At 40.2% G+C, this 26,470-nt stretch overlaps 1 protein-coding gene across 2 annotated transcripts; it reads right to left on the bottom strand.

The window, feature by feature from the left end:
• Positions 1 to 10,661: 10,661 nt before the first annotated feature.
• Positions 10,662 to 17,185, bottom strand: lsm6 (LSM6 homolog, U6 small nuclear RNA and mRNA degradation associated). 2 transcript variants are annotated; one of them, XM_061730728.1, is made up of 4 exons: positions 17,103 to 17,185; positions 16,109 to 16,212; positions 15,880 to 15,993; positions 10,662 to 11,201 (listed from the first exon to the last, which is right to left on the bottom strand). In XM_061730728.1, exons 2-4 carry the CDS (start codon positions 16,200 to 16,202, stop codon positions 11,167 to 11,169), a joined length of 243 nt encoding a protein of 80 aa, XP_061586712.1. In that variant the 5' UTR covers positions 16,203 to 16,212; positions 17,103 to 17,185; the 3' UTR covers positions 10,662 to 11,166. The 2 variants fall into 2 exon arrangements, with proteins under 2 accessions (XP_061586712.1, XP_061586722.1); XM_061730738.1 differs by having other exon boundaries at positions 17,061 to 17,163.
• Between the last annotated feature and the right edge of the window lie 9,285 nt (positions 17,186 to 26,470).

Here is a 26,470-nt window from a genome sequence, read left to right as displayed (position 1 = left end):
AACTAATCATCTATTTAGATGTTTTGATTGGATTTCACAAGCAGAACGAGCCTGGAATTGTTTTGCAGAAAGTATTCAAGCTGAAATGCCTTAGGCCCCTCATCACCAGTCTGCCTCTATGAACATTTATTTGTATTTAAGTAGACTAAGCCATTATTCATAGTGTTCGAAGCCAAAGTCAATAAAAGGCTACACATAACTGAGCTAAATTGCTCTCAATTCTCTGAACTGTAGTTCATTGTGTCTGCCTTTGAAAACAATAACTTATGACACTGAATATGTATTAACGTCTCCACAGTCTTCAGAGAGACCATGCCTACGTTTGAAAACTTCTATGGCCGACTATAGCAGACCACATCGTCAAGAGTAAAATAGATCTGACCGACTTAGAAACAGCAGATCTAATTAAATGGATTTTTTTTTAATCTACATCCCTCAAGTATGTAAAATTAATGGCAGACCAAAGAACTTGCCTGGAAGCCACTTCGTTCACTCTCCAGCGCTTCGCTGCTGCAGTGTGCTGAGTTTTTCAGGGCAAATGAGACTGCATTTGTGTGTCTGCGGTTACCTCGACATGTGTGCAGTCTGAGTCTATGTTTTATTCTCGTGTCTTCATTAATCTGCAAATCCTTTTGTGGACGCTGCGCCATAATGCAATCAGTGTGTGTGACGTCTGCAAATATCGATAAACCCGCTGTGGCGACACTTGACGCCAACACCTGAACAGGGCTTGGTGTACTCAGTCTCTTTTCATTGTATTTTTTATTTTTTCATCCTTTTATGAATTCAGTAATGGGAACTGGAAACTTGCTCCATGTTTAAAAATTGATCCAAGTTTAATGATTATCATCATTGCTAATTCATCACCATTGAAGGGTTAATTATTCGGCATCTTAAAAAAGTGAGAAAAAAAAACCTTTGAAAACATCTTGGTACGTAAATCCAGCAGTTCAATATCAGAGTATAAAACAAAAAAATGTAAAAAAAAGTTTTAATGAGAAGCTGTGATTAGTTAAAAGACTAACTAAAGTCAATTCCTGATTTATTTCAGGGGCCAGTATCTCGACTGAGGACGGGATCCATCTGCTGACCTTCCAGCTGGAAGACGAAGCTGCCACCACCCGCTCATCCACAGCTGCCCCGAGAAGCTCCTCCATAGCAACACACTTTCCACAATTATATCCCCCATTTCAAAATGCCTGTATTATTTGAACCCTGTGTAGAGCATCAGTGGAGTCCAGAACATGCTCCTGCAGTTATGTCTGGATTAATACTTAATTCATCCATCCATCCATCTATTTTTTATACCCGCTTAATCCTGTACAGGGTCACGGGGGTCTGCTGGAGCCTATCCCAGCTCATTACAGACGAAAGGCTACTTAATTCACAATATCCCAAATGTGTCTTTGTCAGTGTTCCAAGATCATCTTCTTCATGGCTCCTGGGAGTTGGAAAGCTCTACGAGATGCTCCCCCCTGCGTGTAACTCTCCTCAAAAGTGGCAGAATCAGCAGCAGAAATCCAGCAGCACACAATCCAAAACGAAAAATGTTTTATTGAAAAGCTTATTACAAAATCTAAAGATTAAAGAAAAAAGAAAAGAAACAATGTGACCAGAGCTAATGGCAACAGGATGCTAGTAGTGGGTGCAGTTCTGGATACATTGATAAGAGACAATCACTACATTTAATAATATTTTAGCACTAGTCATGTGTATTATAGATGCACTTTTATCGTCTTACAAATACACTGATCCTTTCCAGGCCTTTATTTGTAAGTCTGATATCACACCGGTGCCTAGGATTCTCCTGTACTGACCAACTTTGACTTTTCATAGTTTTCCTTGTTAGTCAATCAGACTCTGGATGTAGTCATGAAGACTGAAACTTAAGATTTCCCTGTTAACGTCCATTAAAATACCAACTGGTGCTGTACAGGTGCAAATTATAAACTTCAAAACATTAAAAGAAAGAGTCATATCAGAGATCTGCTTTGTATTTTTCTTATTCTTCCTCTTTTTTACAGGAGACACAGGTGCTTTGACCAAAAGAGGCTTAATGGGTGCAAATTCACTTCAATCTCATTGCCTCACAAGGTGAATAAAAACATAGCACTTTTTTTTTTTTTTTTGTGCTCCTGTTCTGTGGTTGTGTAATTGTAGTAAACACATTCAGCCACTAGAGGGAGCATCTGAGATTAGTCACAGCTGTAGTGGCCAGTCCTGCCAGCGTGCCTGGCCTTGACCATGCACTTGGGAGACCATCATTTATTTTTGGAAGCCATGGGCCGCATAGCTGCAATGAGACTGGCAGAGGGTGAGGAGGGTAAGGAGGGAGAAAGTGATGCAGGGAGAAAAGGAGGGGAAGAGGGGCCACTCACGCACGCCAACACCAGTGACACAAAAAGCATTGTCCTGATTTAATGGCTGTGAAGTCTTGCCTCCCCTCGGTCCAAAGAGCCTCCGATGCTTAATTAGGACGAACATTCACTCAAAGACACACATTAAACGCCACGCATGCACGTGGACACAGCCGCCCGCAGCAGTGCCAGATCTCTCCTCACGACCAGCCCAGAGCAAAGATGATTCAATCCCCCTCCACCATCACAGCAGATGAGTTATTAAGACAGGACGGCTTCCTGTTGTCGCCCAGCACAACATATTCACTCTTTGTCTAATAAGGAGATCGTAAAATTGTCACCAGACTATATTGTGAAGAGTTAAACCTCTTATGAGTCATCAAATGTAAAACCGAGCATGCCTGTGGACCGTGATTCACGAGTGTACGGGGAGATGCTCCCGTAGTGATAAGATTAAAAAAAGAAAAAAAACTGAATAGCAGCAAGGGAGAATTGATCTTCAAATATGTTTTTTATGTGGCCGGTTATAATGCTGTCACACTGTGGTAGTTACAGATACAAACGACTACACTGTCCTGATGGCAGATCATTTATTATAAAGGTAACAGAGGCTGGGACCTTTTATTTTAATCAGAAGGCAGGATTTCCCATATTTCCAGAAGCTTATGAACTTTTCATCTGCAGGAATGCTCATGTTTAGCCCACTGATTACACTCTGCCATGTCATATCATGTAGGCTACTGATTCAAAAGTTTGGATGTGTTTCTAATTCAGCATGTTTTCATTGGATGAACTTAGTTTTGAAACGATAACCGGAAGCAGACAAAATTAACATTTCTCCCATTGTTTGCATCACAGTTATTCATTTTAATCCAGGCACCAAATGAGCCGATGTTCCTTTTGTACTTCCCTACGGTGAACTTGGAAGGGTGAATGGGAGAATGTTACTGCATCTTTACTCACAGAAATAAGGATGCGAGACAAGCTCACGCAAATCTATTGCCAAAATGTTTCTTCAATTGTATTTACATCCAAGTATGTTAAAATTCCCTTCTCTATTATCTGAAAATGCATATTTCTTAATTATTCATTGTCAGGCGCTGAAGCACCCAGGTCTTTTAAATTTTTTATTTCCGCTCAGCTTCAAACAGGAGATCTTGTAAAAGGGACCCATTTTTGGGGTGTGGGAATTGCTCCGGGGCGAAGCTGACAGGATTTTCAGTCTCGAGGCACCTCTCGCTTTTTCATTACAGTGAAGCAAAAGGAACAAATCCAGGTCAATTAAAATAAGGAACAAGAGGGCTGAGTGGCTGGCTGGGAATAAAGTCACCACCAATACCTGCCACAAGAGGGCACAAGGGGGTTGCAATATGTCTTGAAAACATTTTTTTCTTCCTTTTTTTTTTTTTCTTTAAAAAGGAACATCTTAGGGTAATACAGTACACCTGCCAGGAGACTGGTGGGAGCCCAGATAGCATTAGACAACCACAGCTTCACTTCATACACTTAATTTGAAGGTTGTATGAGCTTCTCCCAAGCAGAATATGACATCAGTTGTCACAATAAACAAGAGAAAAATGATGTAAGAATATGTCTCAAGTTGTGTTTTGTATGCACGGTTAAAAGCCCTTCCGCATCACTTCTGAGTCTTCATAAAAAGCAGCCGTCTCCTCTTCCAGGGCTTACCTTTATATGTGTGCTGCCTATAAAAGTTGCTCCTGTACTCCTACCAGCTCCTTGTGTTGAGTGTGTGCGTGTCAGACAGCATCCCCTCTTCACTTTCAACGATGGTCATTAAAAACTCTCAAAGTGTAAAAGGCATCAGCGGCTAACCTGATGAGAGTCACTTTGATTTTAATGGCCTCTTGTTCCTCGACTGTGCTGCGTGCAAAGTCTTGATGTGAACGGTGCCCTCCCTGGCGTTGCCTCTTAATATGTCATGACGTAAATAATCACATGCTGCAGGTCGTCTCTTCATCCGTCCAACACGCACGTGCATAATATTAGACCCGGCGCTGGCCCAATGCTCAAAGGCTGTCATTGTGTTTATGACGGCGCCCCGGCCCCGACGCTGGCCACCGTCCAGCGTGTGCATTTGTGCTTGAGAAGTATTCTCGTCTTAGGTAAATGGGTGTGTTTGTGTGCGACCGAGTGTGTGACTGTAGGCTCCTTTTGACCTCCCTGACGGCCAGAGATGGGCTCGAGTCATAACTCTTCTGTCGGGCTTTACCCTTGAGCAATATCAAAGGCAGTCTGAGTGCAGCAAGTCAAACCGCAGAGCTCCCCTCCATAACTCTGAGCACGCAAACTGGAAAGAGCACACACTCACACGCATAGAGTCCAACTTTCAAACGGTCAAAGCAACCAAGAAACGTGCCACCGGACTGAAGAAGACTTTCTTTTATGTCAGCGGTGTTCAACGCTGGTCATCAGGGCCCACCACTCTGCATGTTGACGCAAGCCAACATCTAAAACAGGGAGGACAGTGGACCCCTCAGGACCACGGTTGAAGACCATCGCTTTATGTTGTGTCGGCCATGTGACTTCTGTAACGGTTATAACGAAACCACACTCAAAGAGACTTCTATTTCATTTCAATAATTTTTCTCCCACAGTCCAAAAACGCGCGTTAAGTTGATTGATGGTGTGCGTGTGAGTGTGTATGCTTGTTTGTCTGAATATGTGGCCCTGCTGGAGCCTATCCCAGCCCATTACTGGCAACTTGTCCGGGGTCCACCCTTGCATTTAACGTGTAATGAGCTGGGACAAGCTCCAGCACATTCCCATGAACCCATACAGGATTAAGCAGGTAAACTAATAAACTATAAAATACGAGATAAAATATTGTTTTTTCAAAAGGCTTTCCCAAATGAGTTTCATGCTCATCATGCTCAACTGATTAACTAGACCAGGGGTCGGCAACCCGCGGCTCTAGAGCCGCATGCGGCTCTTTAGCGCCGCCCTAGTGGCTCCTTGGAGCTTTTTCAAAAATGTTTGACCTTTTACCTTTTTTCTTTTTTTCCTTTTCTTCTTTTTTTCCTTTTTTTCCTCTTTTTTTCCTTTTTCCTTTCCTTTTTAATCTCTTTTTTCTCGACATTTTGACTTTTTTCTTGAGATTGTACTTCAACATTAATCTCGACATTTCAACTTTTTTCTCAACATTTCGACTTTTCTCCACATTTCGACTTTTTTCTCAACATTTTGACTTTTTTCTCGAGATTGTACTTCAACATTAATCTCAACATTTCGAATTTTGGCCTTTTGCCTTCATTCTAAGGCTTATATATACAAGATTTTTTCATTTTTTGCGGCTCCAGACATATTTGTTTTTTGTGTTTTTGGTCCAATATGGCTCTTTCAACATTTTGGGTTGCCGACCCCTGAACTAGACAATGTTCCAGAGCCAGAGGACACGATAGCTCTGTGGTTAGTGCTGCCTCACGGTTACAGGGTTCCTGGTTCGAGTCCCCGTTGGGGTCTTGCTACGCAGAGTTCACACGTTCTTGTGTTGCATGGGCTGATCTGTGATTCTGAGCTGACCCCCGGAGTGAAAGCGGTGTGGACGGGTGACCTATCCATTGCGTACCTTACTTTTGTCCAAAGACAGCTGGAAGGAGCTCCAGATCAATCACCAACATTTCAACTTCTGGGTCGAAGCCAACACAGAAGAAAAAGTGCAGTTCCTCACACGTTCTTGTAGCTCCTGGTTCCAAAATCAAGAATCTCCACTGGCCTCCATGTCAGAAATGTCCAACTTTTCAGAAGAAATAAACATATTTACAGCTTAGTTAAAGAAAAATGTCTTTGCTCTCCATTGCTCTCCATTTTCTATCCATGACCTTTCATTCATTATGTATACCTGCCTATTCCTACTCAGGGTCATAGGGATCTGCTGGAGCCCATCACAGGTCTCACACAAGTATACCACAGGACATTTTCACAACATAAAAACCTGTAGGCAGAACTTTGAACTTGATTTCACCTCCAATTCATTGGTGAGTGATTAGGTGTGATTTAAAAAATAAAACACACACTTCCTAGGCTCAAGATAAAAGAAATGTGTGTAGTTCTGTATGTGAATGTAACTATAAGCATCGACATGATTCCTCATTCTCGCTCCCTTCTCTTTTTATTTGGGCCACTTCGGTGCTGGAGGAACAAGCTGTCGACACATCATTGCTATATTATAAACTTTTGAATCCATGATAAAACAACACTTATTTAATTTTCAGAATACCAAGAACAAGAAAAGAAACAAGACACAAGACTAACATTGAATAACCAAGCAAGACAGAAGCCCTCAAGCATTTTCACTGTAGTATTTGAGATTCCTGCACATCCAGCAAACGGCTCCACTTCCTCAACGTGCCACCTCATGGCACAGCAGCCGTCTGCGCATGTCGGTCTAAAACAAAACGGCAACAAAAGACACTTGCATCACCATTATGACCATTTTGGGAGCTCGCCAGCAGCACTTCATATCACCTTGCACGGCAGACTAATTGGCAATCGGAACACCAGTATAATAGAGGCTAATTGCCTGAGTGAGGGGTTACCATGTACTGCACGCAAATCTTTTGTGCACAGTGGAAATACTTGGCTGACAAAACAGGATGGGCAGCAGACATTTTCAATCAGTGCTGTAATTAGAAATGGCTCCTTTATTATTCTTAAAAGAAAAAACACACATACACACAAGTTCACATCTAAATATACTCATATGTACAATGTGTTCCCAAGACAACCATTAACGCAATACATTTTATACAACCAAACGACACGTGAGACTATTTTCCCACAAATATGACACGAATAGTCCTATGAAATATTCAAAAATAGATTTGGTTGAGTCTTGAATGTTATGTCCTGGTATTTAAGCATTTAGATAACCGAAATCAAATCACCAAGTTTATAAAAACTTTTGGGGTCTCTGAAATGTAATAATCAAATGAGCCTTTTGCTATCAAAGTTGTGCAAACAAGTTATCTCGTTTGCAAAGTTGAGGAGCACAACACTAACAATTCAAAACTTCTCTGCATTCATGAGATGTCTGCAAGTTTGTGCTGTCTTTTTTTTTTTTTTTTTTTATCTGTGCCAGGTTCAGACCTGAGCCCAGAAATCACCAGTATGTTTAACTTAAATACAAAGAAATCAAAACAGCCTCAACAAACACATGTCAGGCAGTGGTATAAGTTAATAAAACATGTGGGAAAACTTTCAAAAGTCTTGATGTTCTGCAAAACAATTGAGGATTTTGAAGACAACTTGTTCATTTCCACAAAAAAAGAAACAAGCATTTCAAAGAAGTTCATTGTTGACCTGGGCATAATTGCAAAAAAATGTCATCTTAACATTAATTTAGCAGCTGCCATGTAGTTTTTCATTTGACTTACTGTTGCCAGAGTGGCTAAGGTCATGGTCAACAATACAATATGGTTGACATTAGTAAGCAGGCAAGCGTGTTTCCAAAATAGAGCCTACTGTTGTGGGACAGCTGCAGAGCCTTTGGTACTGAAGGTTCAAGGACTCACGTGGAGCGTATCATTCAAGACTCTTCCTCCCTCAGCCTCAGTAAGTCTTTCCTTATTCACAGCAGCACACACAGTACACAGAAATCTTTTACTGCGCAAGAATCAGTGAAATCAGAATTTCTCTCTACCCTCCAGAGGAGCAAATAGTTACCCTCCCCTAACCTTACCATCTGCATCAAGCTGCCATTTGGAGCCAAGATAAATCGCAGAAGGGGCTGTCCATGCTGGGAATAGAGCTCTTCCAGATAAGGGGGTCAGGGGTCACATTTCTGGCCAAGGTTGACCGTCCTCAGGGGCTAAATAAAGAGCCAGGAGTTGCAGAGCAACACAAGCAAGCACAGGCCCTCGCACTCAATTAGGATCAAAAACAACCACCCAACTTGAACCTGAACTGAGGCTCTTAAAAAAAAAAAGAAACAATGACCAGGCAACCTTGTGGATCAAAATGCCAGGAATGCATGTGACATTGTTCATACCGATATATAGAGAAAAACCATGACTACTTAATGATTCGATCAACTAATAAGAAATCCTGATTATAACAAAGAGCCGTCATCAGATTCTGCTATTGATTATTTTGTAGTTCCCTTAGGTGTTTGTTTAGCTTGCTCAAGCCGAGTACGACCTCTGACCCGCACTGCGGAGTACGAGACCAGAGTTGCACACTGAGAGGTCACCGGCATTGTTACATCGTCAACACATGACAGGCTGTCAGGCCGAGGTTAGAGGTGGTCAAGTTCACATTCTCATACAAAGAGAAGACAACGTTCTCTTCAGACACACACGGGAAAAGCAGTTGCTCATATCTGTGCGTGTAAAGGAGGGGGGGAGGAAATAAAACTTCCCTTATCTACATTAATACATTAACCAAAGCAGAACATTTGAAAAAAGAAAAGCAAAAACGGCTACACAGATTTCCAGGTTGTCCTTGCCATCCTTTGATGCCTTGTGAAAAGGCTCAGCAGTCATGCTGCAGTGATCAGTGAGGGTCGGATCATACTCCACTCCCTCACTCCCGCGTCTCTGCTGCAGTTTCAGTGCTCCGGCAGATGGTGGTGCTGTAAGACTTCTCGCCCCTTGCCGTTTCCTCCAAACGTAACAAGGCTGTCACCTATCCTATCCTCCTTTGTCCTCTCCCCTCCATCACTCACCTCCATACATCAGCACTGAGCCACTGCAGCATCCTCCTTCAGCCTGCTATGACGGTCCGGTGGAGGCCTGCGCCCCACACAAACCCGCCCGGACGAGGGGACAAATGCATTTTGCAACTATTTAGACTAACAGGAGCTTAATCTCTTTTTAATTCATCTTCAGACACCTCTCTTCGTCGAGAGCTGGAACGGGAAAAACAACTGATTGGAGAGGTGCGAGGATTAGAAATCAGTGTTGCTACAGATGAAGTGGCGACATCAGTTCAAGATATTCATTCCAAAAATAAAGAAATAAATAAAAACAGCACAGAGTTCAATCGCACATCTGCCACGAGGTCATTTGTGTGAGTGATATTAATTGGGTTCCTGTTGAGGCCACACAGCTCGCAGCTCGGTTATGATTCCAGCGGGTAAATATTTGCCGGCACTAACCCCTCACTAGGTGTGATAACGATTCTACGTGTGTTCGACTGTGTACAATGCATTTCTGTGCACATATCACTCAGTGCCTATGTCTGCCTGTGTGGTTGTACAGCAGCTCAATCACCCCCACACACACACACCCCCTTCACCCCCCTTCAAATATTTTCTCTACAGCTGCAGCACGACGGAGTTTGATCAATAACGCGTCCTTCATTCTCAAGTCAGGCCTGACCTTGGCAGCCTTTTGTCTCCTTCCAGGGGCCAGAGTGCGCATGTACAGGTTGGAAAACAAGGCTCTCAAAAAGGGAGGAAAAAAAAAAAAACGAATCCTCCCTTAGAAGGAAAAGAATTGCTGTTGCTGTACCCACAATAAAGCATTTCCATTAGGAACCTAATGAATCATATATTTATAGCATTCTTATCTCAGCGTAATGAGGTGATGCTGCTTTTGAACTCATTTGCTAAATTACCACAGGCCACAGTGAAATGGAGGAAACTTCTGATTCCTTGTGTACTGTGCGTTGCGGCATTGATTTTCTCAGGCCAAAGCCACTAATGCACAACTGAACCTAAATGAACAGAGAAAACCCGTGTACAATTATAGATGACAAAAGAGAGCAGGGTGTTTGGAGACAGAAAGAAAAAAAAAAAAAAAAAGAGGCTGCTGCAGTGGGAAACGCTCGGATCCGTTTACATGTTAATGCGGTCCGACACCGCCTGCAGGTGGCACCACTTATAGATTAGTCCTGCTCTCACTCTTGCTTTTCACCAATATGCATTTGCTTTGCCTTCAAGAGATAAATCTCCTCTCACAGGTACATAATCAATCTGTCTATACCGTGCATTGCAATGGACAAGTTACTTGTGTATGTCAGGCTACTCCATCATGTTAATACAGTTCAGTTTACTTTGATAAATAATGGTATAAACTCTAGGCAACGTTTGTGCCGGTCTGTGACCAGAAAGGGCTGGAATCACAATATGTTTTAATAATTTTACACTTGAAAGCCAGAAAACAATGAGATATAAAGCTTAATGACAAGAGAGGATTTCTTTTATTTGTAAAGAGAGTCCATGTTTTCATGTGAACTCGTATAAGACTGTGTAATGATAAAAGCCTTTGTAAATGAGCCATTTGTTTATGGATTCTGCAGGCCAGTTGCATTAAGATCAAATCCCCAAAAAAAGCACATTGAGACTGACAATGTACAATATTTTGTTTTAATCTTTACAAAGCCCAAAGCTTCAGATCTGGATGTCTGAACTTCCTCCTGGGATAAACTGAGTAAGCCATGAAGCGAAAGAAAAAGGAGGGAAAAAAACAAAACAGCCTTGTCTTTACACAAGCCCGCCAGCACATGGGAGCCCTGATGGACAGTACATTTAATCAAAAGAACTTTATCAATATTTCTTCTGTCACTACAGTTAAAGCCAATTTAGGATACATTCTGTTCAATTTTTCTGGCTGAGGATAAACTGGACTTTAAACAAAGTAGCCAGTGTACAACTGCAATTATATTCCTTGTTATATCAAAGATGATCGCCAAAGACGGTGTAAATCCAAACAAAAAATGTATTCAGTCATTTACTTTTACAAAACAAATAATCCTCAGAACTTCAGGTTTTACAAAGAAAAAAAAACAAACTTTAACATGTTATTTAAAAAAAAAAAAAAAAAAAAGGAAGATAAAAACATGATCTCCATTAGACCTTCCTCTTCTGGGTACTGATGTACAGAACTGTAAGACAGGAAGAAAAAAGAACATAAGTTTATAGTTATACCTTGAACAATTTGTGATTCAATCATGAATGTTTTTCCCCCCTTTCTTCTCTTCAGAGGACAGTCTTCATGAGGCCAATAAAGAATGAAAACGTTCAAGCTTAGAGTCACTGGTGGAATTAGGAAGTGCAGTCAGTGCATTTCCTCAAATAAAAACAAAGATTCAATTAAAAGCCGGGACTGTTATGTAATGGAAGGAAAGATAGTCCAAATAAAGCACACCGTACAAGCCAAATGTTGAGTGGGGGAGGAAAAACTGAATCTTTATAAAGTGCTTGTAAAATGTACCATATTTATCTAATCAATTTAATGAAATAATAAAGTTGTTTTAATCTTTTCTGTATTGGATAAAGCATTTAACAGTGAGAGTATCCTAAACAATGTTTTATTCATTCACTCTGAATCAAATTGGATCAGTCCATTCAGCTACTGCATATCTTTCAAAATAAAAGCCCTGCTAAAACATAACCTTGCTATACAATTAAAGAAGGGATTTCATTTGGATACAGTACAGGAAGTATTGCATGTGTATTACCGGCTGAATGTAAGAGATTTAACACCATGTTTCCACAAATGTCAGGAATTTTATTTAATGTATAGCCGAGCCCCTCAGTGTTCAGGTGAATTCAGCTCATTCATTTTTATAGAATGTGTGCTGAAAACTGCAGAATGACACCAATAATACAATAATACAAGGGAAAAAGCTACATGGTTATTGGTTGGTTGCTGGTAAGTAATCAGTTTTGTGTAAGATATTGTCAAAAAGAATGACAATCCACCACTTATCCACTTACCGAGTTATTTCCGATCCGATACCTGCAGTGGGCATAATTGCCTATTCTGCTGAATACATGCACCCAATACCATTTAATTTTAATAAAAGAGAATTCAAAAGAAGTTATGCAGTACTGCCTGGCGCCGTCCTGTTGTGAGTCGGCAGACAGGGAAGCAGTTGGACTGAGCTAGCCATCTAGCATTATGATGGTTACATGAAGTTATCAGCCAAACTGTGACGGGCTCATTGTGCAAGGCTGCTGTTTCCAGGGGTGACTATAATGTTGCTAAACATTAGGGTCCTCAGTATTAGTCGATACCCAAAACATCAGAATTGTCCAATATCCAATGCAATACCAGCTTGCAAAGCAGTAAATAAATATTGCATAAATAAAAGCTTTAAACTTAATCCAAAGACATTGTACCTTTTACATTGATCATACAGGACAGATGCAAATGCACCGTGTCTGTGACTTGAAAACTGACAAATTCCACCTCAAAAGACTTACCCAGTAAATAGACGTCATGGAATTCTTTTAATTCCAAGCGAATGCACATCTCTGTAATTCAGAAATGTATTTTTTTTTTTTTTTTTAAACTCTAGCCGACTTTACTGGCTATTTTTATGGTTGACCAAACCCAACCGAAAAGCAAAACTGAAAAGGACAACATGCATGGCAGCATATCATCAAGCTGAAACTTTAGTATGACGACACAAAGCCTTTCACAAAAGCTCTAGTTGCAGTTGCCACTCTGTTTTCTGTTACTATGGCAACTTTAACACGTCACGTTCAAGTGATCGTTTTTACAAATGTGACACGCTGTCACTAAAGTCTAACTCAAAGTTTAATATTTCACAATATTCCACAAACAAGCACAATTCAAAGTTTATGTTAATTAATGTTAACTTAAATACTTTGCAAGGCTTCAATGACATATCTGGCAGTTAACGTTTAAACTATTATTAACTTAAATTCTGCCCAAAGTTGTAAGTCTGAATGGTTTTCCATCACAAGCAATAATCACTACGCAATTCACGTTGAATATGTTACTTTTTTATCTTAAGGCCGGGACACACCAACCCAATAATCGGCCATCAGACGCCGTTGGGCAGTCGGGCGAGGTTGGTGCCTCGAGTCGGGTTTGTGTGTCCCGTGGAGTCATCCGTCGGCGTCTGCATTAATTTTGGCCGATTCGACATGTAGAATGGGCCTCTAGCCGCCGTCGGCCGTTATGACCAATCTGATTGGTGGAGTGCTAGCCCTTGACTAGCGAATCAGTTAACAGTAAATGACGATGGTTAACATACTAGATAAAACAGCGAAGTCACAGACGCTATACTAAACTATCATCGCGTCGGTTTAAATTTGGATTGGGTTTGACTGTGTTGTGAACACCAGTATATTTTCATCATTAGCCATGGTATTTTTGATCGTTCTTGACTTCTATCAGAAGTGAAAACACTGACTGATGACAACGGGCTCCGTTGAGAACTCTAAACTAGAGCGATCCTTCATTTCTGCCGCCTGCAGTTATGGGGACAAATTACACGTATGATACAGTCGGCGTCGGGTTGGTGTGTTCGGGTGTATTTTTTTGACCGACGGCAGACGGAAGCCGACTTTCAGTCTGACTTCCTTTCTGCCGGCAGGTTTGTGTGTCCTCGCACTTAAAAAGGATCTTTTACCAGGTGATAGCACAACGAGGTATGTATATTTGCCAACTGTTGTATTGACAGACAGCACAAGCATGACATTAATAGAAATCAATATCGTTTAGTCTTAAGTGCTCAAAAAGACCCAAAGAGGCTAGAAATCTTAGAAACAGGTAAGCTGTTAGCATCATCGGTTTACTTACACGTAAAAACTATAAAATAATAAAGACATTTAATGCGGCTAATGCGTTTACTGTCACTTATACACAATAATTAGGTCAGCGCTTATATTGTTATATTGTCGTCACTTTAAGGTTTGAGAACCACAGTATGTTTTCTTTCGAGAGGCTCTCGCATGGCAGTTGTGCTGCTGTGATACGCCATTAAGATTTTACTGAGCATACAGACCACCGTTTTGTTGGGTTTCTCCCTAAAGTCCCAAACCTACAGACAAATTATTGAATCAATTTGCTCCGCCCTTACTTGGTGGATATGTCAAGATTCGGGCTATATTGAAAAGCAAGCAGGAACATTTTGATTGATCGCTGTTCTTACACAACTTGCTTCCACCTGCTCCAATCTGACCGAACTGGCCTGCATGATTCATATAGTTTAAGTCATAAGTTTACATACACTTTCTCAAGAGACACATATTGCCTTTGAAGAGTGTGTGTTTGTGTGTTTGTGTGTGTGTGTGTGTGTGTGTTATTTTCTTACACAAACCAGCTAGGTTTGAAGAGAAGATAAACATTTATTTTTCGTTTCGTTTTTTGGGTGTGTGTGGTGGATGTCGTCTAGAGTAAATCCATTGTGTGCATTCTTTAAAGACCACCAATTAAAAAATGGCTGATACACAAAAGCTTATAAATGAAACATAAAATTTAAGTGCATTCAAAGTTAGCATTTCCGTAGACAGGAAATCCTTTTATCAGGGGATAAAAATGTTTTAATTTGCATCGTTAAACTGCAATCATTTAGAGCAGCCAAACTGATGAGGCTGCCAGTGCTGTAGATGTCTGCAGCAATTTTTGTTTACCAGTCTCATAAAATAACTGACAAACAATGTTGTTAAATAATCAGCCAATGTCAATTATGTCAAAGTAGCATTTAATAAGTCCAATTTAGCGGTTGGCCGATTAATCACTAAAGAGAACGCAAGATATTATAGTCATGATTAGGGATTTTGTGTCATGTCACTGCCTGTTAATGTCTAGTTTTTTTTTCTCCAGATACAGTGTCCCCAGCGATATTTCATATCAAAAAGTTTTTACATAAAAAGCTTTAGGTTTAATGACCACTGCATATATTTACGAGTTTTAGCACAATATATTAGACTGCTTAAATAGATGACAATTTGAAAAAAATCCACCATTGAATACTTAAGTTAATGACCTTACTGGAGCCTGAAATTAGACCTTTAGAATATATTTCATAATTTCTAAAAAAGGGTCATTTTTTTCCCATGCATGTTTGTTGTACTGTGGCTGTTCAACCTGCTTGCTATCAACACTGACGGTGTGTCCGAAATGCCATACTAAACAGTATATACTAAAAAGTATACTTAAGTTCGGCACACTTTTGAGTAAATATCAGTAGTAGAATTAATTCGGACGTACTACTCAAAGCGCACACGTCACTTCCTGCCGTTGGGAGGAATGACGTGTCACAGCAGCAGTAGCAGCGCACCGCTCCGCTATTTCCCATTTATCCTGGCCAAACAAGATGACATTATATAATATTATTATATATTATAATATTATATATATATACTTATGACATATACGTATCACTTAGCAACCAAACACCGCTGCATTGCATTGTGGGAAGTTTCTGCTTAGCTAGTGTCCATCAATCCACACTAATAAATTTATCCGGAATGAGTATGGATAGTACATACTATTGAGTACGTACTAATGTTTCGGACGCACTAAAAAATCTCACATACTGTTTTTGTATACTCATTAGGGTGGAAGTATGCAATTTCGGACGCAGCCTGACTGTGTGAAATCTTTCCAGCTTTGACAGTGATTGCTATGCATTTTCTCCTAAATCTAAAACTAGTCTGCATGGCCAGAATAAATGTTGTGTTTAGTGTGTGAAGTGAAAAGTCAGCTCATACCACCTGGAGTTACCAACAGACAACATATACTAGGTTAATTTGACACAGAAGTATCCCCCAAGGTTAATTGCCAAAATGTAAAAATCTTACCATTATTTCCTCTCAGAAAGGCATCCCCATACTTGTTCTTGAGCTGTCCATTGACATACTCTTCTGTCTGCTCTATGGCGATGTTCATGTAACCATCCAGACAGGCCAGGACACCTACACATTGACAAACAGGTTGCTTTGTATTGAGTTCTCATTTTTCAATTGATATTCGGACAATATTTGCGTTGCATGTCATCTTCAGCGTGTGAACTTAGAAATATCTCTTTACCTCTGTAATCGACGCCAGAGTTCAGTTTCACCACCACAGGTCGACCAATTATCTGCTTCAGAAAGTCACTGGGAGTTTGTTTCCTTAGACTCATCTTGATTGATCTGAGGAAACAGACGTGTTATGATTTACTACTGTCATTTAGCAGACGCCTTTATCCAAAGCGACTTACGTCTGACAAAATAACACACCCACAAAATGATCTCACTAGGTCACATTAACATCTATATACCAAAAAATGTAATGATTGGTCTTTGGTTTCCTTTTGTTTTCACTCTTCTAGAAATTGTTTCTGTTTCCTCTAAGCATTGATTATTTACTTTCTCTGTTAGTTGTTTTTCTGAGATCCGTCTTCTGTTTTTTGTTTTTTACTAGATTTTTCTAGCATATTTACATTTGTATTCCTTCTTGTTTTGCATGTGTGTTTACTTTGCAGTTTTTTTAGTTGTTGTAGATTGTTTGTCCTTGTTGTATTAGTACAGTAGTAGTACTAAGAAGTAAACCAAGTAAAAAAGGGTAGGCACAATAAGCTTAGGCTTCTGCCTACACCTTTTGGTCGGTTTATTCCTTACTTCTTTTTTTATTATTTCTTTCCTACAAAAGGAAATGAAATGCAATGTATTTATCAATGGAAACTGATCGACCAAATAAACTACTTCACTTCACATCCTAACAGCTAACCAATGCTCGTTTACGTTATTTATTTGACAAAGTGAGATTCTTTATTTAAAACCTGTAATATAGCATTAGTTACAGGATGTTCCAAGTGGTTTAATTTAACCAAACACGAATCTCGTAAGAAAACAAAGCACAGTGCTAATGGCTAATATTAGCGGCTGCTAGCTTAGCAGAGCCCACTAATTACCCGCTCCTACGTGACTCCGTTGGGATTTTGTAAATATATCGTACCAATTTAACGGTAACAAAAGCGGTCTCATAATAGCGTAATTACTTTTTAAAGAGCAGCTGCACCGTCTGTTATTATTCCCCTCACCTGCTGAGCGATCTGCTAACGATTGTATTCAGCTCCGGGGTAACCACGTGGACAGCTGTTCGACCAATCACAGCCGTGCACCCGACGGAAACCCAGTGAGGACAAACTTCTGAAAATCGCACTTCATTATGCACACCGGTACTATCCACGATTACTGAAGAAATGTGGTCAAAATGACGTTACAAGTCATTGTTTTGGTGGAGAGAATGCTATATTGATTATATATATATACGATATATATATATATATATATATATATATATATATATATATATATATATATATATATATATATATATATATATATGTATATATATATATATATATATATATATATATATATATATATATATATATATATATAATATATATATTGGAGCACTTGTCTAGTCTACTTTGTAGGCCTATAATCTGCATTTAAATTCTTCATTGTAATTTTTGCTTGGTATTTACAAAATACACAAGCTACGGCAAAAATCTTTCTCACCAGCTTTAACAGTGCAAATAGCAGATTAATTAAATGAATGCATATAAAAAGAAAGTTCAGGGACATCGGGTCAATTGTGAAACTAAAAGACACTCTTAACTACTTTAAAAAAATATATAAATAGAAAGCAAAAAATCAGAGGGAATAGTCTGTCAATGTGTTCTTTTTTGCATAGTTTTACAATAACTTCCATTGACCCTTTCAAATTTAAAATGTTTTAACTCCCCCTTATTGAAAACCAGCTGGTGGACAATGCACACAACTTACATCACTACACAGTTCTGAATTGTCAGTATCCAGGTAGAAACATGTAAGAACATTATTGTTTTGAATTAGCAATGAACTAACTGACATAAAAGTGTTTTTATTTATCTATTTAAATAATTGACATATCAATGTATTGTTTTTTGCAATAAATGTAGGCTCCTTGATTGTTACTACTTTGAATTAGGTTAAACTGTACATATTTTAAGGTATTGAATTGTTAATTGCGTGAAACAAAATAAAATAAAAAAACCTGGGGTTGCAGGAATTTTAGCAATCCTTTTAAGACACACTAACATAAATTAAAACCTGAATAAAATATTTAGAGAAACAGTTAAAGGAGCATGAGGCAGGATTGAAAAAAAATTCATATACTTTTTAAGTTTTCTAGTAATAATGTCAGATGAAGCATTCCAAACCAAAAAGAATGAGCAGAGCGTATCTCTCTGTTGCCTTGAACAGGCTGTGTGCTGCAAAATGTGCTGCAATTCCAGACCGGAATTTCCCGCGCTGTCCTGCGGATGTGACGTCACATGACGCTGCATGCGCGTTCTCCCGTGCCAGCTTCGCTGTTGGCTGCAGTAACCCCGACGGCCATCGTAGCGCTAATGAGTCTCATTTCTTATTCTTGCCTCAAGCTCCTTTAATATTTAATATTATAATATAATCCCACATCCAAAAACATGCAACCTGGTTCACCATGATGGTTAAAAAATATATTATAGATCTTCACTTTCAACCATCAAAACAAACCTACTAATGTTTTTGTGTTTACTTGAAACTGGGTATGTTACGAAATGAAAATAAAAGCGTTTGGGTTTTTAGACATATACTCTCTTGCATTTTAATGTTATTGGTGAGTTTCTTTTATCTACCACTTTCTTCTCCTCTACTGCATCACCAGTCTGCACTTTAAAATAACTAAATCACATGGCAATGATGCCACTATCCTGGATTTCAGTTTAAACCATATTTTAACCAAAAACTTTATTATCTGAAAAAAAATGGTTTATTGTATGAAAAACAACCAAATTATGGGCTGTCATACTTGGTTCTTTCAAGGATAGAAGTCCATGCCAAGGATGTAAACAACGAAAACCCACTTTCTACGACAACAAAGATGTGTTATGATAACAAAGGACAAATTGGCACGGAGGTCATTTTGAAAGCCACAGAGATAAAATTAGTTTTTATTGTTTTGTTTTTTTCAATTTCCCAAAAAATTATTTTGAAGCAAGCAATAACAAGGGGAAGTTGGGACAAGGTGAAAAAAAATCCTCATTGAATATTCATTAACTGGTGCCTAGGTGTATACACGGCTCTTAACCATTCTTGTTTATGACTTAAGGACTTGTAGTACTGACCTTAGTTTAACACAGCAGCAGATACCAAATTAACCTCTAGCCTCCATGGGGCTAGCCATGCCCTGCTAACAAGCAGCCTGTCTAGACACACAAGAAGTACTTTATGATTCCACCTTTCACAATTCCCCCTCCTTTCTCTCTGCCTCTCTTTCTTTCTCTCATCTTTTCCATCTCCACTAACATGTACTGACAGTTTTGTCCTGCATTTTCCTCTCTCTATCATTCTTTACCTTTAGCTCACTATTTCCTCCTAGTTTAATACTCTACATAATTTTTCATGTCTCAAGCTGTGCAATGTTTTGGTCATATACTGGATATATTCATATTCTCCTTTACAACACATCTGACCAACAACATCCTTCCATCCATCCATCCATCCATCCATCCATCCATCCATCCATCCACCCAAAGGTTTGCTGGAGCACTTCTGGTTAACAAAAAAACTAATTTGCCTATTTGAACTAATCAAACAATTGTTATTATTATTTTTTAATGGAAGCGTACACATCTGCTCTGTATCATTCTGCTGTAGGCATCTTTTGAATGTCTATTAACCACATGCTATACCAGTTTGCACTCTTATTACATTTTAAACTGAAGCCACTATACTCACAGTTGTTATATTAGCGATTACCCAAATCACCACTTTATATCTGTCACCTGTAATGAAAAAGCCTTGAAAGGCGTATTATCTGCTTTGGCAGGTGCCTGCAGCTTTATGCTGCCTTTCTTTATTTTTCAGCTCACTGTTTGAGTTCATTGGTCTTCTGAAGACACTGAGCATATAATTTCTCAAATCTAACATCATGAATCCCTGTAAAAAGTGTAAATATTCTTTTGAAATTGCTCTGACCATCCTGTAAAGACTAGTGAGCTAGAAATCCTGACCACCACTGCTGTCAATTGACAGATACAGTATGTCCCTTCTCCAGCTCCAGACCCCCTAACCCAGAGGGACGCGCTCGTGAAATAGAAAGATTATGGTGAAGGAAGATGCTATTGTAGTTGGGAAATGGGGGACTGGACCGAAGCGGGCGAGGGCTTTAGGTGAGTGGGAACAAGGAGGGGGGAGCACATCCCTCTCGTATCCTGAAGCAATATTCAACGGGGGGGTGACGTGGGGGTTAGTGGTACAGCATGAGGGGAAATTCCAGACTTCATTGACCCTTCTGAGGCCAGGTTTTCTCTTCAGGTCAAGGTGGATATGGAGAAGATAATGGAAAAGCTTGGGGGAGTTTTAAAAAAAAAACTCAGATTGGTAGACACTGCGCCCCTGTCCTTGTGTCTGTGTAATCCCTGACTGTATGGAGGTAATAGCCTGGAAGTAATGGGAAACCTTTCTGCCATCAAAAGTGATCTGGAAACCTCCGTTGCATGGTTTGATGTGTGTATCCGTTGCTTTTTGTTGAACAGGAGGTTGTTTTAAATGGCTGACTACCTCAGACCTCTTGTGACTCTTTCCATCCCTTCCCTCTGTTCATTTATCTGTACAGCAGCAGAGATGCTTACCAAAACAGGTGGTCATATCTTCACACTACAATAACAGCTCTGAATCCCTTCAATATAGTATGTAGCCACTAAAGAGTGAATATATACATGCATTAGTTAATTACCCACAAAGTGCACCAAGTGTCCCCGTATTTAGCTTTTGCTCCTTGTTATTTCCATGCCAATGACACATCGCTCTACTTCCACCTAATCACTCAGCTGTAAGCACAGCCTGTTGAGAGTGGTTGGTCGACTTGGGGGCTCCATGCTGGGAGGAAGGGGGTCGGTGCAAGGCAGTCTTGGTGGGATTTAATCACTCCCTGTAATTTGGAGGAAATCCTCAAAGCGTTTCACAGTCAATATGTAAGCCCTCCTCTTGTTACGTCTCTTCACAGCCACCAAACGAGACATTCAGAGAACTGATTCTACCCAGTCGGTATCCCCTGAGGGTCAATCCCAAGACCATCTGAAATCAGCTACAGCCCTGGAGCCATCTTCTTTCCCCAAGGAGTGGAACAGCAGCCAGACAGACTGCCCGTCCTGCGCCGTACGGCCCAGGCGCAGCCAGCCAGAGCACAACTCTCTTGAGATCCTCCTCTGTGGAAAGAAAGCTCAGTGCAGCTTATGCTGTGATCTGTTGTTTCCATGAGGCTGTCGATTTGTCTTTCTGTCTGACACTTTCGTGTCCCCTAATCCTCCCTCACTTCACTTTAACATCTCAATCTGAGCCCCAAACGGGGAGCTATGCATCCAGGGTTCATTTTTGCCACATCGGGGAAGAGACCATGCTTCTCTCTAGTCCTCACAATCAACCATTGACGGCCATTCAATAAACTTGTGTGGATACATTTGTCAGTTTACTTTATAGTCTAAATGACAGTCAATTTCATGAGAAATTTTGACTGGAGCCATGAGCAGATTGCCCAGTTTGATCACTTTGTCACATAACAACATCCTACCAAGTTGTCAAAGAGACACTGTAGTGGTTTTGCGTGATAGATGGTGAATGGTGCTTATACAAGGAGCCACTCTAGTGCGCCCATAAATATGCATCGTGACATTTGGAACAAAGCCGCTCGTCCTCTCTTTCCTGATGAGCTCTGCCTGCATACTATAACATATTGCCATACTGTCACACCTTGTGTTTCATGGCCAATCTCTCTGTTCATCAACTTGGCAGATAACCTCTAGATACTGACAAATGATACGGGGGATGGCATTAGGGCTCTATTGTATGCAAAGCCAGAAAGCGGTTTTCCAACAGTGATGCTTACGCAAGTAATTAATCATAAATGCTTGTTATTGTGTGATGTATATGATGTGTTGTTATATGAACATCTAAAAAAAAGAGGTCAAGTACTGTCTGTTTATTGTCCTGTTTTCTTTATAGCTTGGAAGAAAAAAAGAAAAGTCAATCAGATTCTCCTATTCAGCAACAACAGGTTAGAGGTGAGGACACATATTCACAGATTGCGCAGAACACCTCTCACTGTTCTCACTGCTGTGTTAAGACCATATCTAGCCTGTTTCTCCAAACACTTCATTGCTTTACCGGGGAAAAAATATCCAAGACAGCCAGGAGCAGTTCCTTTCAAATCCCACACACACACATATACAGACACATCTCTCTCCCCTCCATCTTTCTCTCAATCTCTCCCTCCATCATTTGACCAGCAGTGCTTCCTGCCACCGAGGACCTGTGACTCAACAGCCGGAATACAGCAATGTTCTTCTGCTCACCCTCTTGAATATTCATAGCAATAAAGAAAAAAAAACAGAAGCACAGACTCATTCGTCTTATATATCCATCTGCAATTATATAAAGAATAGGAGACATGTATGTGTGTATGTAAGTTGAGGGGGGGTGTACAGGGTAGTCGTAGATGCCTAAATGGGTGCTCTGGGGGAGAGATGGGGTGGCAGGCCTGTTTTACACTAATTTCTTTATCCCTTTCACAGGAGTGCCATGTTACAAGAGAATTCCTGAGGCGAGCCAATGGCCCGATAAATCTGCCGGAGCCTCTCTCAATTTGTCTCCATGGAATGTCAGCTGGCAAGTGCCCAGACACTGAAAACCTCTTTTCACAATGCGCCAATCTAACAGACGAGATCCCATGTTGGAGCTACAGTGCAAGGACTGGCATGGATAAATTGCCACGTGCCTTATCTATGTCTCTTTATGTCAAACCGTCTAAGGTTTTGCTGCTCTGAAGGCCACCTCCTCGCAGACCCGACAGTTAACCTAAACGGCCGAGCAGGTGACAATGACAAAATGCAGGTGTCACCAAAGAGGAACCTGTGATATGACACAGATGCTGTGTCAACTCGCCTCACTCCATATGACCTGCAGTGTGAACAGAAATTGCTCCTTTTGGTGTCGTTCATCACTGTGTGGCGCAGTCTCCCACATAGCTCAGTCCAGGTGGCGGAATGGCAGAGTGGGAGAACAGACCATGTTTGTGTGAAGATGCAACAAATATCGCTCTCTTTTTCGCCTTTTTTTTTCTCTCGTTCCCTCCCTCACTCCCTGCTTCCCATCTCCTTGTTCAAACAGACTGCTATAGCTCTCTTTGTGCTCTATTTAAAGGTTGTAGGTTAGCAAACAACACGATGACTCCCCACCTGTACCTTAAATGAATCGTGAGTCTAGTATGCATTCATCAGTTTATGTACAGCTTTGGGAAATACATAAACATATAGAATGGTACAAATGAGGGGTGGTCAAAATACTAGTCAAGATATTTTGATGACAATTAATTTTGTCTATTTATGTTCATGTTTTGGTCAATTATTTCATAAATCATTTGTTTGAGTTAATTTTAAGGAAAATGTAGGATTAATAATATTACATCATGACATCTTTTTTAGTTGTTCAGCAGTTGTACATTTCATATTTACAGTCATTTAAAAAGACAGTAACCTATTTTTAAATTCACAAATTTAATGTGTCAGAACATGCATCGATTCATCAATCATGCATCCATCCACCTCCCGATGAAAAGCAGATGTACACTCTGGACAGATTGCCAGTGATTCAAAACATACAAGAAAAATTTATTTGGGCTGGGCTTTAATCTAAAAAAATACTACTTTGGATAAAACACAATTGGATAAAACACTGTCATTATTTTTTTAACCAAAACTAAGCCAAAGTGCAGAGTCTGGGAAAACCTAAGTAGATTCCAGAATTCAATAGAACCACGATAGAACCACCTAGCAGCAGCACGTTGTGGTTTTCTGACGGCATCGTTGTCTCACATTGTTCAGTAAGACTGTTCTTTACAACATCACTTCAATTTATTGGTGTTTATAAGCATTTGTTTACATGAAGATCTCTTAAGGTTGGGTTGATGTCTGCACTTTGATCGGACCATTGATTGTCTTGTTTTTGGGCTGTTTTGTTGCAGATTTGCTGATGTCCTTGGCATCATTGTCCTGCCGCATTGATCCAGTTTCTGCCAAGTTTTAGCTTTCAGGCAAATTAGCTTAGTTTTCACTCTAGAATACGTTGATATGCAGAGCAGTTTATTGTTGACGCAGCGACTGCTTGATGCTGGAAAACAAGCCCAAACCATCACCCCTCCACCACCATGCTTGACAATTACAATGTTGTGTTTGTCTGGGTTTTGTAAATCTTGGCGCTGTGAGTGTATATAAATTGAACCTGTTTGCATTCTGTATGAATTTTGGTAAAAGTTTTTGTCATAAACTGGCATTATATGATTACACTGAACTTGAACTGCATCAGGGCGGCGCAATGGATCAGTGGTTAGCACTGTTGTCGGAAGGTTCCTTGTTTGACCCCTGAGCCTGGCAGGAGTTTTTCTATGTGGACTTTGAATGTTCTCCTTATGCTTGCATGGGTTTCCTCCGTGTACTCCAGCTTCCTCCCACGGTCCAAAAGCATGTATGTTAGGTTGAGTGATGATTCTAAATTGTGCGTGAATGTGAGCGTGTATGTTTGTTTGTCTATATGCAACGGTCTGATCACCTGTCCAGAGTGTATCTGCTTGCAATGAGCTGGGAGGGACTCCAGCAGACCGCTGTGACCTTGCACAGTATTAAGTAGGTAGAAAATGAATGAATCCATTCAAGTCAACTGAAATGAAATGTCAAAACTTTGGATTTTATTGAGGTGGATACTTTTACAAAGTAATAAAGTGTATCTGACTATAGCAATACCTGGTTGATACATTATATTTCTATGAAATATAAATTTATTGGGCAATATACATTTTTGCCCGATATATAATAATGATGTTCAATATGTCATGTGCTGCTGTTCATATGAGGTTTATTTACATACTTTTTTTTATTAAACAAAACCTTTATCATGTGCTGACACATCAAACCTTTATATTGAGACAGGGTTTACTTTCCTCTTTAAAGGAGAAAGTTATGTTTACGTGTGAATTGCATTATTATATCATGCAGAGAACATGATCTAGTTTTATTATAGTACAATTAGATAATGCACATGCATCTGCTACACCAAATTGGAACAATCTGGCCACATTAAAACCTCTCATTCCCTAAAACATCAAATGCTGCAGGACAAATTATAAAAACCCAAGTGAACACAGCCCCATCCTTCACAATGCTGAAATTTCAACAGAGCCAACCACACAAGCGTATTTAAGAGGTTCGTGTTACTGCATGACAGTTGGCATGACTGTAAAAAAAGGCATGTGCCAAGTGGAGCTGCCAATGCTCAGCATGGCCGGTTTTAATATTTTAATGTGCTTCATTACAACATTACGGGCCAGATAGCCTTTCTGGGGTCCGGACAATTGTCTGCAAATGAACAAGATTACATGACAAGCCCTAAATGACAGAGCTGCCCACTGTTGCCTGCCCCAGCCAGTTATCTGATGGTAGCCTAGCAACAGATCTCTGACCTGGCTTTGACCTGCACCCGATAAGGTCAACACCTGAAGGCTCTCTCATTGGAGGGCTTGTTGAGAGAGAGGTGGAGCTTGGGGGGATGCAGGGAGACAAAGGACTCTAAGAGCAAGGGCAGCCTTCTCTGCATAGAGTTGCTTGCTCCCCACTGACAGGAAAAAAAAACAGCAAAAAAACAAATGTATGCGAAAGAAAGCCAGCGTATTCATTAGGGTTCCAAATAATTGCATCTGTATGTGACACTGCACAGATAAGAGAAGAAAATGCATCCCTTCATAACAAATTTAGACGTCAGTACCTTGCTCTTCAGATGGTTTAAACAAAAAGCCCCACCCCCATCAACATCATTGCGAGATAGAAAAAAACTTCGGACTTGACTGATCATAATGAAGAGTGTTGTCACGACAAATGGAACGCACGCGTTATGAAAGAGTTGCTGAATGTGAAAGTAATTGACCAGAGCAGACCACCCTGACTGACATCCCCTCTTCTCCATCATTTATGTTCCTGCACATATACGAAACTCTCTTAACAGCAGTGATATGGAGGCTAATCCAAAGTGTGATAGCAGCAATATCCTATTAGACCATGGCAATAAAATCAAGCCGAGACTGGTAACAAATTACCGATAGGAGAATGTGTTCAGCCCACTCCAGTACAACATGAAGTGTCATTAATCAGCAGGGGTCTTATTATTCATACACAGGGACATAAAACAAGTATGCAACACATATAGGCGACTGTGCAAAGGCCAAAAGTACGGCTTATAAGAACACAGTTATGAGCACTGAATATGAGCTTCAAAATATGAAATATAAAACTGACCCTCTTGTGGATAAATTGAGATATCCTGCAAAGAAATA

This window comes from Cololabis saira, chromosome 1, assembly GCF_033807715.1.
Source record: "Cololabis saira isolate AMF1-May2022 chromosome 1, fColSai1.1, whole genome shotgun sequence".
In the NCBI taxonomy this organism is placed as follows: Eukaryota; Metazoa; Chordata; class Actinopteri; order Beloniformes; family Belonidae; genus Cololabis; species Cololabis saira.
Note: the sequence above shows the minus strand (reverse complement) of the source record. Positions and strands in the feature narration are given on the sequence as shown.

What these genes read in the sequence shown, in the direction of transcription:
- lsm6 (XM_061730728.1), bottom strand. Translation starts at nt 16,202, where the DNA reads ATGAGTCTAAGGAAACAAACTCCCAGTGACTTTCTGAAGCAGATAATT. An exon ending in CTCTGGCGTCGATTACAGAG is followed by an intron (nt 15,994 to 16,108) that starts GTAAAGAGATAT and finishes GTCAATGTGTAG; the next exon opens with GTGTCCTGGCCTGTCTGGAT. An exon ending in CTTTCTGAGAGGAAATAATG is followed by an intron (nt 11,202 to 15,879) that starts GTAAGATTTTTA and finishes CCTGTCTTACAG; the next exon opens with TTCTGTACATCAGTACCCAG.